The following is a 13227-nucleotide window of genomic DNA, read 5'->3' as shown; positions in this document are numbered from 1 at the left end:
GATATATAAAATGGAGAATGAAATAGAAATTTTTGATGAATTAATGAGGAGAACTTGGATGCTCGATTAGTCCTATCAAGGGTGCATCTCCGCGTATTGACACATTTATCGTACTGTCCATTAAATGTCAACGTATCGGACATCCCTCAAGGGTGATTACGCGTGAAGTACACACACACACACACACATTACATTCGTCACACTGTCACATTATCACACTATTCTTCCTCTGATTGTGCTGTGTGTATAATGTGGCATACCTGTCTGTCCCTCTGACACAATGCAGGGTCAAGTCGAGCCGGCTCTCCGATTCAGCGCTCGCAGCTCGAGCTATTTCCGGCCGGAAACCCGCCACAATCTACCAATGGTAAAACTTTGCATGGGGGTTTCCTTCTCTCTTTCTCTCTCTCTGTTAGACGAACAAACGAATCCCTTTCCGAGAACGGTTGTACCAACTGTTGCGTTGTTAAGGGCGGTTAACGTCGGCCCTAATTACCGAAAGTTTCTCGCTCGCTATATATGTTACGGAACGTTTCCGGAAAACCGATATCAAGTTTCTCTGTCGGAATTAATAGTCGGGACTGTTGGTGCAACTGCGATCCGGCGCCTCTTTTATTTTTCTTTCGACGAAATCACCCATCGCTTTATACCTTCTTACAATGCCGATGACCCATCATTATATATATGCATGCTTTCGAGATATGTCCTGTCACCCTGTACCTGTAGTGAAGGATTGTGCTGGATAGTTTTTAAGTAATTAAATAAACTACAACAAGAAGGAAAGTAACGATTGCAAATGCAACTATTATATATAACATATATAAATTATATTTTGTTAATAAATTTATATAATTATGAAAGAGATGCAATCAAAGCTTTACAGAATGATAGCGTTCAAATTTGTACAAAAAATGTGAAAATATAATTTTTTAAATTATATTATTAATTACACAACTGATTAATACTAGGCATGTATAAGTAAAAATTTGAAGGATGTAAATTTTTGGAAAATATTTTGACGCAAAGCATAATATCAATTACATGTATATACAAAATCTAACAATATCCTTCTTGCTGCAAAGGCTTTCAATTAGCTCACGGAGCTTTCATTGACAATGATTGATTTGAATAGAGAGATTCCTTTTCACCTCAATTCTAAATGTCATTATTTTATTTTCGCATTTAGAAAGAGAAATCGCGAGACATCGCGCACTGCCGGGCAAATGCTTTGCACGATGTAATTTCGACGATCCACGGGAGCGACCGGATCGGGGTCGCGGATTGTTAAGTGTTGTTGTAGTTTGTCACACGCACTCACTTCTGCGATACACGACGCGCAGCCAGCGCGACGCGTTTATCCGTCAGATTAGTGCGACGCTTCCGGTAGTTTTAGCACACTCGTGCCGATTATTTTCAGCTTCACCCTTGCCCTCACCGAGCAAATCGCCAGCGAGGACGCCGATAACACAGCCGAGAACGCCGTGCTGCACAGCCCTCTACGACTTCGAACCCGAAAATCCCGGTGAACTTGGATTCAAGGTAAAGTCGCGAGATTTTTCGCCGAATGCTTAATTACCCAATTTTTTTTTTTTAAGGAAAGACGTCTACGTCCAAGATGTCCTAATTTTTTTTTTTTTTTTATCAAAATATCTAATTTAATTTTATTTATTTATAGAGTTGATTTTATAAATATTATACGAATCTATGGTTCATTGGATTAGTCTGATTTTTTTAAATTTTCTTCGACGTCTTCTTAGATTTCTTTCCTGAATTCTTGCTCTTTTTCTTTAAAGATAGATAACACTGTTCAACAAAAAAATTAACCAGGACGAAAATTATAGTCGTTTCTTATAACTTTTTGAATGCTGAATCTATGATTTCCCAATTGCTCCATCATGTCACAATTTTGAGAAATTTTTAATTAAAGTTGCAAAAAAGGACTATCTTCGTCATATTACAACTACAATATGTGACGTGGAGAAGTTTCATTGCAATCTAAATAAAGTATGTTCTTAGGACTTTTAATCCTTAAAGGAATTTTTAATAAAATATCCATGGATTAAATACGAGCTGTGTTGACATATCAAAAATTCCTTTTGAGGATTAAAAGTCCTAAGAATATACTTAATTTTGATTGCAATAAAACTTGTCCAGAGTACGTCATATATCGTACAATGAAACCAAGCTACAAAATTAATAAATACCAATACTGCCTAATAAATCCTTTATTTCACCGAATAAAGGATTTTCTCGCATCAAATAAATATTTCAAAACTTGAAAATTCAAGATTTCCTATAAACGACTCGTTACCTTTTTCATTGAACAGTGTAACGACACAGAAAAAAAGGAATCCTTGATTCAAATATATTTTTATTCTTGAACGCTATTTGATTGATTTAAGCATAGAATGCTCTTTGTAATCACAAATTTTCATTTGCCTTAATAATAAATAAGTTTGTGTGAAATATATTTTATCCTTAAGATATATTCTTATTTGAAAAATCGCATATGGTAAAAACAAACTTAGTCACATTTGAACTAAAAATTATTATATATACTTGAAAGTACCGCTTATATCCGATGCTCACTTGTCCTTGCAATATTTATAAGTAAATTTCAGTTTCAACCAAGAATATTTTGCACTTTGTTTTAAGGATAAATTATCCTTTATCCAAAATTATTTATATTTGGCGCTATTATAAGGATAAAATATACTTGAATCAAGGCTTATTTGCATTCTTTTAAGGATACTGTTTTTTCTGTGGAATTTTGTGTTGAATCCCAGCAAACACAGTATATAAATGTTATATACTCAAGCATGTTACATGTAACGTATATGTTAGTTGTAATTTCCCACTCATAGATGTAACATTTTTAATATTACATATATTACATTGTAGTTATATTGTCATTATATCCCAAGATAGGACTGACTTATCAATACATCAATGTGCTATTTGGTATATAATTACAATATAACTACAATGTAATATATGTTATATTAAAATGTTGCATCTACGAGTGGGAAATTACAACTAACATGGATGTTACATATAACGTACACGTTATATTACCTGTTATATTCCGTTTTATTATAGCAATGTAACAATTATATATCGGTGTTTGCTGGGATGAATTTTCCAAGGATTGCGAACAAATTGTGTTTTTTTTTTTTGCAGGAAAACGACACGATCACCTTGACCCAGAAAATCGACGAGAATTGGTACGAGGGCAGCTTGGACGGGCGCACGGGTTATTTCCCTGTGACTTACGTGCAGGTCGTAGTGCCATTACCCTAAGAGGACGCCGCGCATCTCGAAGCCAAAGACCCTGCATATTCGTTCACTAGCGTCTACCACTACAGGATTACTCTGCTCTCCAGCTAGCCTAAAACCTAGACAAAAAAACCCCTCGACGGCAACCTATCTACTATATACATATATACCTATACCTATCTCGATCTTGTCTAACTTACGTTGCGGTCTCAAGCTTGCGCCCAAGATACACGAGTTTCTCTAGCCCTTTTTTCCTCTCACGTTCTCCTACACAGAGAGACCCCCTCCTTTTTCCCGCAGATATCCCCAGAATAGCCTCTATTACGCATGTTAATGTACATATATAATGTTATAGTGTATTTTATCGACGTAAGGATCTTCGCGCGCGCAGACACACATACATACACATATATACACAGATAAACATGAATGCGTAACCAGGAAATATGTGCATAGATACATTATAGATGTATTATATACCTATATATACAGATTACATAACACAAACACACAGGCAGATAATCTATATTAAATTACACGGACACACACACATATATACAAGTATATATATATAAAACACTTATAGAGACACACAGAACATCTATCTACAATAGCAGTTCACTGTCAAGGGCGGCTCTCTCCTCTCATCTTCTTTTCTATATTCATTATCTGACTCTTCCGCCTCGTCGAGATACTTTCGGAATATTTTCACAGTTCGAGTGCACAAAACAGAAAAAGATCGAGCGATAGCGTGAATCGATTATGGCGGGGCGCGATTTTCCCGATAATTTCTCTTTTGGGATTTCATTAATTTCTTCCCGAAAGCGTTTCATCGTTCCGATAATGAGCCAATGCTCGTTTCTATTGCAAGCTTACTTTATCTGGACATCACGTACGAATTTCGAATGGAGCGAGATTACTCCAGCGGATTGAATTCTCTGCTAAAAACGAATCAGGATTCCAGGCTTAGCGCTCAATTTTTTCTCTCCATTTATAAATAATATTAGAAAAAAAATGTTTAATTAACAAATAAAAAGGCAATAAGAGCTAGATAAGTTTTATACTTTATATTTGCGAAAAGATTTATAACATAAATTATTAAATATTATACAGAAGTAAATTCGATTCCTCGTACGTTTCGGTTGATCTTTTTCAACCTTCTTCAGCGAATATATTAAAAATACTAATATTTTAATTTTTAATCTTAATTTATTTCTAGTATAAAACTTATCTAGCTCTTATTGCCTTTTTATTTGTCGATTAAAAATTTTCTAAAAAGCTGTTACAAATTATATAGAAAAAAAATAGATAAAAAGAAATTTATCACGCAACTTAGAGTCGATTCTCTAGTTATACTTCTAGCTGTATAAAGAGGCGGCATTAAAAGATCTTCGAAATGTCCGAAATCTCCGTGCATCTTTATTTATTATACATTTCTAATCGTTGCATAACTGAATAACTGGAGCAATCTTACTTCGTTTCCACCTACTTTTCTTTCGCAAAGGCTACTGAAATCGCATAAGTTTCTTCATGATTTTCATCTATCGTACAATAAAGAGAAGTATGATTCTTCTCTCATGAAAATTCGATTGTTCAATCGCAGCACACATTATTTCGCGCGGCGCAGCAAACTCGTTACTCGTGTAATATATTCATATTAATAATTATATTATAGCGATTCGTTTTTTCATTCCTTCAGTCGATCCATATTCGTTTTTTCGACTGTTCACCGTTCCTTCTTTGTCTTCTCTGGTCTCCATTTTTTTTCGTTCTTTTTTTAATTGCTAAACGATACTAGCTAGAAGTTAGGATTTACTTTAAGCGAACCTCGAAAATGGCGGCGAATCTCTTCCACGAAGTCATTATCGATTTGCCTGTGATTATTGTAGATAATTCCCCTGGCATTCTGTGTCTGTGTGTATGATTTTCGATAATGTTTCTGATGATTTATTCATTGCCGAGGAATTTTCGGATCGATGCTGATGATAAAGCGAAACTTAATGGAGAATCTATATTTATTCGAAATGCTGTCAAAAGTCAATTGTCCTTTATATCTACACGTTATTAGGTATATTATTATCAATTTTTACTTGCTTTTAAAATAATTGCAGATAAATATTCGTGATCGAAGATATTTAGTTACATGTGTGAAGTAAAATAATTATATATAATAAATTACTCTTTTTGTTGTGGAAAACAAAATATAATTTTTATCATAATATTTTTAACTTTACAATCTCGTGTTACTGAATTTTCAGCAGCACAATCCGAAATCCGACATTCTTATATTTATTCCGATATGTTTTGCGTCATCAAGTTTTATTGGCTAGCGTGATACTTGTTTCAATAAAAAGATTTCAATTTTTTTTTCAGAATGTATGCATATTATTTGCAATTTTTCTAGCTTGAAAAATAGCGCATGCAATAATTTTAATCGGCATTATTATTCTCTGACGTCTAGTACAAGCACGAGAAAAGCAAGAATGAGAGAAACAATAGACTTCGCCTTGTCAGAATGTATGTATTTTACGTTAAGTAGCTATATATATATTTTATTTTAACGCGATTATTCTGATCAGCATCCTGATATCAGTTGTCCTTCCTTCGCTTTTTGACTTTGTATGAGAGTTCAACCGCCAGAACAATGAAAGTAATTAAGGAACTTGGTTATTTGTTGCCACGTGGATTTTAGGTAAAAATCTTCGAGCGATATCTGCTAAGCATAATGTATAATGAAACACTAGAATATATTACTTACACATATACATACTGTCGATAAGAGAGGGCGACGGCGAACACGACGACGTTATCGTTTTATTATCTCTCGTGTACCTTATTCTCATTATTGATCAATTGTATAATCGTCGCAAATTTGCGCGAGAAACGTTTTCGATATATTATGTACATTAATTCAGAGAGATGTAATTATACTAAATAATCGAAAGAGATTTTCCCGAAGGGTGCGACTCTGACATTCTCCGAATCGAGTGTCATTTAATAAGAATCATATATGCATGTTAATAAGACATATGTATAAATAGAGAGGACGTAGAGTAGTCTAATTTGACAGCTGAGATTTTTAGCTTTCACGCTTATTCGGATCATTTTCGTCGTTCGCTATATTATTTTCAGAACGATAATATTAGAGAAATTTTCTAAATAGGTCGTAGAGTGAAATAGTTTTTAATTAAGACAAGTTTCGTAAAACTTAGAGACGTACACTGCGATATAAAGGCTTGACGAGTATAGCTAGATAATCTGTCAAAAACTTTGAGTTGATTTTCCGTTGGAATTTCAAAGTATTTACGAGAGGACGTTATACGAGAGTTATTTAAATGGCGTATTAGATATATATTAGGAATACATTCAAATCGGAGAATGTTCTTTGTCCAAGTGCGCGACACGTCGTTACGGAGGCACGCGTTCGTTTCTAATTAACGATTACTATATCGATTAATATATACCACCGACGTTATCATCACCTTCTGCTGCTATCACCGTCGCCAGTTAAGTCCTTTACTTGAGAGAGACTAGTAGAAAGAAAAAGGGCCCCGTACGCGAGTCTCACTTACACTTTATCGCTGTGAGATCAAACGAAAACTCCTTTCGGAAATCGAAGTGTTATCGATGTTGTGCAATATTAAGAGTTTAACATCACGGTGTTTAGCCGGTGGCTGGGGAAGAGCTGGACCAGTGTTTCTCAAAAGCATCGGAAAGATGAAACGGAGAGGCCAAAGTGGAACGAAAGTGTTAGTGGATATATACACGAAAAAAAATTATTCAATGCGAATCAATATTGATCTCAATGCTGCCTAATAAATCATTTATTTTTCGAACTAATAATATTGATTCGATGAGAAAGATATTTATTCACAGAAAAAACAGTATCTTTGAAAGAATGCAAATATGCATTGATTCAAGTATATTTTATCCTTATAATAGCGTTAAACATAAATAATTTTGGATAAAGGAGAATTTATTCTTAAAACAAAGTGCAAAATATTCTTGGTTGAAACTGAAATTTACTTATAAATATTGCAAGGACAAATGAGCATCGGATATAAACGGTACTTTCAAGTATATGTAATAATTCTAATAGTTCAAATGTGACTAAGTTTGTTTTTACCATATGCGATTTTTAAAAAAAGAATATATCTTAAGGATAAAATATATTTCACACAAACTTATTTATTATTGAGGTAAATGAAAATTTGTGATTACAAAGAGCATTCTATGCTTAAATCAATCAAATAGCGTCCAAGAATAAAAATATACTTGAATCAAGGATTCCTTTTTTTCTGTGTTTGTTTTGAATAAATGATCACGGAAAAAAAGGAATCCTTGATTCAAGTATATTTTTAATCTTGAACGCTATTTGATTGATTTAAGCATAGAATGCTCTTTGTAATTACAAATTTTCATTTGCCTTAATAATAAATAATAAATTTATATGGAAGGTTTTTTTGTAATTTTAATATATTGTTTATAAAATAAATTTTAATTGGATACAACATCTTAAATATTGCTCGATAAGTTGGCCTTTTTTGAATATAGTTGTTGTGTTATACAATACACGAGCGAATAGAAATTTTAATTGATAATAATAAATAAATTTGTGTGAAGTATATTTTATCCTTAAGATATATTTTTGTTTTAAAAATCATTATATAGTAAAAACAAACTTACAATTTGTCACATTTGAATTAAGAATTATATATTTGAAAGTATCGCTTATATCCGATGCTCACTTGTCCTTGCAATATTTATAAGTAAATTTCAGCTTCAACCAAGAATATTTTGCACTTTGTTTTAAGGATAAATTATCCTTTATCCAAAATTATTTATATTTGGCGCTATTATAAGGATAAAATATACTTGAATCAAGGCATCTTTGCATTCTTTCAAGGATACTGTTTTTTCTGTGATCTCGATTAGGCGATATTGAAATGAAATATGTATTCATTTAATAATTTTCTTTCACGTGTATGTAGAATCGGTCCAATAATTATTTAACGCGTATGAAGTGAAAATATATTCCAGAGATTTAGATTAATCTCACTTTTTACATGAGGTGATGCCTTTTAAGTCTCCATCACTTTCGTTCCGGCGATTTCGTGCGATGCGAACAACTTGCATCAAACGGAATGTAAATGTTAAAAGATGATTTTGATTCTCGGTTACTCGCGCAATTAATCATTCGAAGAGCTCTTCATTTTGTTCACGCTAAATTATAAGATGCAAACGAATATGTGTATGAGATAATCTATAATTAATTATTATGTTCTTACCATTCTAATTTTTTTTAAATACATAGACATAAATGAATTATTGAGATAAATCCTTATTTGCATAATAATGTGAAGCGCAGCTAATGATTATTAAAATTAATATTTTAATTGAGCTTTGTAATCTGAAAGCAAAAACTAATTTTTAATAGACTTTATATTAGTAAAAAATTAATTTCAAGTCATTATATATAAATACTCGACATAGAAAATGAAAAAAAAAATGTTAATTAAATTTTCAATGCGAGTAGTCGAGAATCAGAATCTCTTCGAGTTTGATCGCGGTGGAATCAGATTTCTGTCTATACATATAGTGGATGACCGGCGAAGCTTTGTCAATTAGAACGATAGCAATAAAATGCTAATTATCCTGCGTCGAGAGCAGGGGCGGGTGGGTAAAATGACTCTTCGGAGTTCTTCGAAGATGATAATTTCCAGGTCCCGGATGAGCGACCATCGAGAGGGTGTTGAAGAGAAAAAAAAAAAGAGACGAACCTCCTATTCTCTACACAATCTACAGGATGTCCCAAAACTACTGCCACCACCAAAAAAAAAAAAAAATCGTAAATGTTAGAAGTAGGATATTAATAGTCTCTGCGGGAGAGAGAATCTAGCAAATTTTCACACACACATATACACAAATGAATATTTAATATTGATAATTTTAGTAAATATATAAAAAAAGAGACAGATAATTGAAATAAAATTATTAGGAACGGATAGGCAAAACCGCCATATATTTCGCTTAGTATAAAAAGTAGAGCTTTTTAAACAGGAGTTTCATTGGTGGACTAGTTCGTATAAATATCTCAAAAAGTAGATTGTTGAGAGTGGCGGTACCTCTGCGACACCTTGTACGTGAAAAATTCGAATATCTTCGAAGGAGATCACTTTTGAGGCTCGCTTGATATAATAGCTGCGAAGAGTCTGAGCTTTAATTATTCTCGGTGTCCATTAAAATCCGCCCCTGATCGAGAGTTCGTCGATCGGTTCAGTGAGAAAGTAAAATTTGAGAAACACTGCGCTGGGAAAAGAGAAAAAAAAAAGAAAAAATATATATACATACATATATATATGTATGTGTGTATATATGCACAGTCGAAAAATTTTCTTGTTAAAAACGGTCCCCGTGAAAATTGTTATGTGTCAAATACTTCACAACTTAAATGTGAAATTATTAAAACTGAAAAAATGTAAAAATAACACAACGTGCATCTCATACTTAATTTTACATAAATATGTTCTGTTTTATTAGCGACAAGATTTATCTGTTAAAATTTACAGGAAAGAAAGGGGATGATAAAATCTAAAATTAACGTAATTTTTGTTAATTTTTACATTAAAAGTATGTTAATTTGACACAAAATTAAATTATTTGAAGTTTTGCATTTATTTTGTGTTAAAATATTAACACAATAATTGTATATCTATTTAACATATCCATATTATGTTGACTTAATAGAAAAATTTCTGTGGACCGTTTGGGACGTCAGAAATTTTTCAACTGTGCACTCTCTATTAGTATATATGTATGGGAAAAAAAATCTATATCGTTGAGTGATATATATTGTGTTAATTTATACGTCGGTCTGCGTTTTGCGTTCTATTGTTCGCGAACCGATTCGCGAGATCCGGCAAGGTTGAAGAACGGGAAGGTCTGGCAAGATTTGGCGCGATCGCGAGAGAAAGAGAGCGAGAGAATGAACTTAATGATTAATATTAAATCGGTATCTTATTCTATAAATGTTGGCTATTGTTAAATGTTGAATATTGTTCGGCGGTAGACGCTCACGCGTCTTTGCCCGAGGGAGACGCCTGCTTATCTCATTACACTTTTCGTCTCGATATTTTTAATCCTTCGCGATTTCGCATCATTTCGAAGTGTCGAATTTTTCTCTTATGTCTTAATATTTTTCAACGTTTCACTAATTTATAGACATTTTATTGAGCATGTAGGAGAAGAGCTTGAAAAGCTGCATTTGTAACACAAAATATAATACTTGTAATAATTGATGTAATAATTTAAGGCTTATACATTTTTTTTATTTATTATTTGTCAACAACTAAAGGGCAATAAGAGCTAATTAAATTCTATCAATTAGTAATTTATTTGTGAAAGGATGTATAACATAAATATTAAATATCAGACAGAAATAAATTCGTTCGAACGTTTCGGTTGTCTTTTCCAACCTTCTTCAGCGTATACAATTAAAATTAGAGGTTAATAAAATTATAAATAAATACTTATAAATGTCATTATACTAAAACTATACAGAGTCAAGATATTTTTATAATTATTTTTTTAATAATTAAAAATAAAATATCTTGATTCTGTATAGTTTTAGTATAATGACATTTATAAGTAATTTATTGTTAAATTTTATTAACCTCTAATTTTAATTGTATGCGCTGAAGAAGGTTGGAAAAGACAAGCGAAACGTTCGAACAAATTTATTTCTGTCTGATATTTAATATTTATGTTATACATCCTTTCACAAATAAATTACTAATTGATAGAATTTAATTAGCTCTTATTGCCTTTTAGTTGTTGATTAATTTATTAAAGAGCTGTTACAAATTATATATTTATCATTTGTGTATTTTTAAATAAACGCGAACTCTGGAGTCAATTGGTAACATAAGACCACGTGTTTCTCGGGCGAGCGCGACGAGTTCTCCGCGTTCTAATTGTAATCTAACTATTTGGGGATCGAGCGGACATATGCCGGATCTATCGATCCCCGGGAAAGAAAAAAAAAACAAATCACTGAGCATCCTTGGTCACGGAGAAAGTAGCTTTTCCTCTTCGAATCTTTTCGCATATTCTGTCCTCACTTCTTCCTTCCTTTTTTCCTCTTCATTGCACCTTCCTCTGAGCACGGTCTCTCCGTTTCCGCACGTATGTATGCATATTCCCGACGCGAAAAGTCGCGACGAATCTCGTGTTTCTCGAAATACGCCGGGCCCACTTATATTTTGTAAGCGCCAGAAAATCCGGGATCCGCGAGAGACACGAGATGCCGTTCGACCGGCGTTCGAAATTTCGGTGTCCTTTCGACGATATCGTCCCTCGAGCTCCTACCAACCCCATTGATGCACCTGTGCACCCCCATTCTTCCTCCCTTTCCACGCCCCAGGCCGTTTCCGTTTCATCCCCCGTTGATTTTTTGACGGAGTGCAAAAGGGGCGACCAGTGGATGCAACGCAGTGATACTTTCAGACAATACATTACGATTAATTACACTTGTATTGGTAATAAATTAATCTACTACGATTATATTAAACTCGATTAAAGAGAAATATATGATATATAAATATATATTCGATTTCGGTCAATGCTAAATGATTATTATAATACTAATTGAGAAATAAAGTGTGCTCTATGTCACAACGTCGACTTTATTTCCGCATCTTCGAATTATATTTATTTCCGTCTCAAGTGCGAGTTTCCAAAAATTTGTTTTCACTTTCGAGGGGATGCGACAAATTTTATTTTTATTTGTTAACTCTTTACTAGCGATACGGAACTTAAAATCTTTTACTAGAATTTAAGTATTCATATAGGAACAAATCCGGGCTTTTTTATATGTGTTATATTAAAGGAACTAAGAAGGTTAAATAATTATGCAGATTTTTTATTGTTTAGGTTGACCCAATGCAAAAGATCGATATAAAAATTAATTATTTTGCTTCGTTGTTTTTTTTATATACATATGTAGTAGCCCAGATTTGTTATGAATACTTCACAGAAAAAACAGTATCCTTGAGAGAATGCAAGTATGCCTTGATTCAAGTATATTTTATCCTTATAATAGCGCCGAATATAAATAATTTTGAATAAAGGATAATTTATCCTTAAAACAAAGTGCAAAATATTCTTGGTTAAAGCTGAAATTTACTTATAAGTAAAAATGTGACTAAGTTTGTTTTTACTATATAATGATTTTTAAAACAAGAATATATTTTAAGGATAAAATATACTTTACACAAACTTATTTATTATTAAGACAAATGAAAATTTGTGATTACAAAGAGCATTCTGTGCTTAAATCAATCAAATAGCGTTCAAGAATAAAAATATGCTTGAATCAAGGATTCCTTTTTTTCTGTGTTTAATTCTAGTAAAGGATTTTTCATTCTGTATAGTCAATAAAGAGTTTAATGAAAATAATATTTGTGGATAAAACAGACCTAATCAGCATCTCCTTAATTGTCACTTAATTATTAAATAATTCTTCCTCATTTAATTTTACTTAGAAGAAATGTAATAAAAATTCTGGCAAACTAAATTCGATTGATCGGGAATCTTTTCTCTCAGTCGTGCCCACAATTAATTACTAACAATTATAATTTATTTCGTTCAGCAGAATTATAAAATTCCATTTTATAATTTATTTCGTTTCAGCAGGGTTCAAATTATTTTGAGAGTTAACCAATCCTGTGACATGATTAATTGCTACTTAATTATTAAATAATTCTTCCTCATTTAATTTTACTTAGAAGAAATGTAATAAAAATTCTGGCAAACTAAATTCGATTGATCGGGAATTTTTTCTCTCAGTCGTGCCCACAATTAATTACTAACAATTATAATTTATTTCGTTCAGCAGAATTATAAAATTCCATTTTATAATTTATTTCGTTTCAGCAGGGTTCAAATTATTTT

At 32.4% G+C, this 13227-nt stretch overlaps 1 protein-coding gene across 7 annotated transcripts in view; it reads left to right on the top strand.

Annotated features, from left to right (window-relative positions):
- EndoA (SH3 domain containing GRB2 like, endophilin-A) overlaps nucleotides 1-6041 on the top strand; it is a 37248-nt gene extending 31207 nt beyond the window's left edge. For 6 of the 7 annotated variants that reach the window (XM_029310082.2, XM_029310079.2, XM_085485502.1 and 3 more), the window contains 3 exons: nucleotides 287-367; nucleotides 1418-1539; nucleotides 3181-6041. In XM_029310082.2, the coding sequence (XP_029165915.1) occupies nucleotides 287-367; nucleotides 1418-1539; nucleotides 3181-3300 (323 nt within the window). In that variant the 3' untranslated portion in view covers nucleotides 3301-6041. The remainder of the gene's footprint in view (nucleotides 1-286; nucleotides 368-1417; nucleotides 1540-3180) is intronic. The other variant, XM_029310080.2, reaches the window with a different exon arrangement.
- Nucleotides 6042-13227: the final 7186 nt, after the last annotated feature.

Source organism: Nylanderia fulva, unplaced genomic scaffold, assembly GCF_048542155.1.
Source record: "Nylanderia fulva isolate GAGA-0341 unplaced genomic scaffold, ASM4854215v1 Scaffold37, whole genome shotgun sequence".
NCBI classification, from domain to species: Eukaryota; Metazoa; Arthropoda; class Insecta; order Hymenoptera; family Formicidae; genus Nylanderia; species Nylanderia fulva.
The sequence above is the reverse complement of the archived record's forward strand: the minus strand, read 5'-3'. Positions and strand labels throughout refer to the sequence as shown.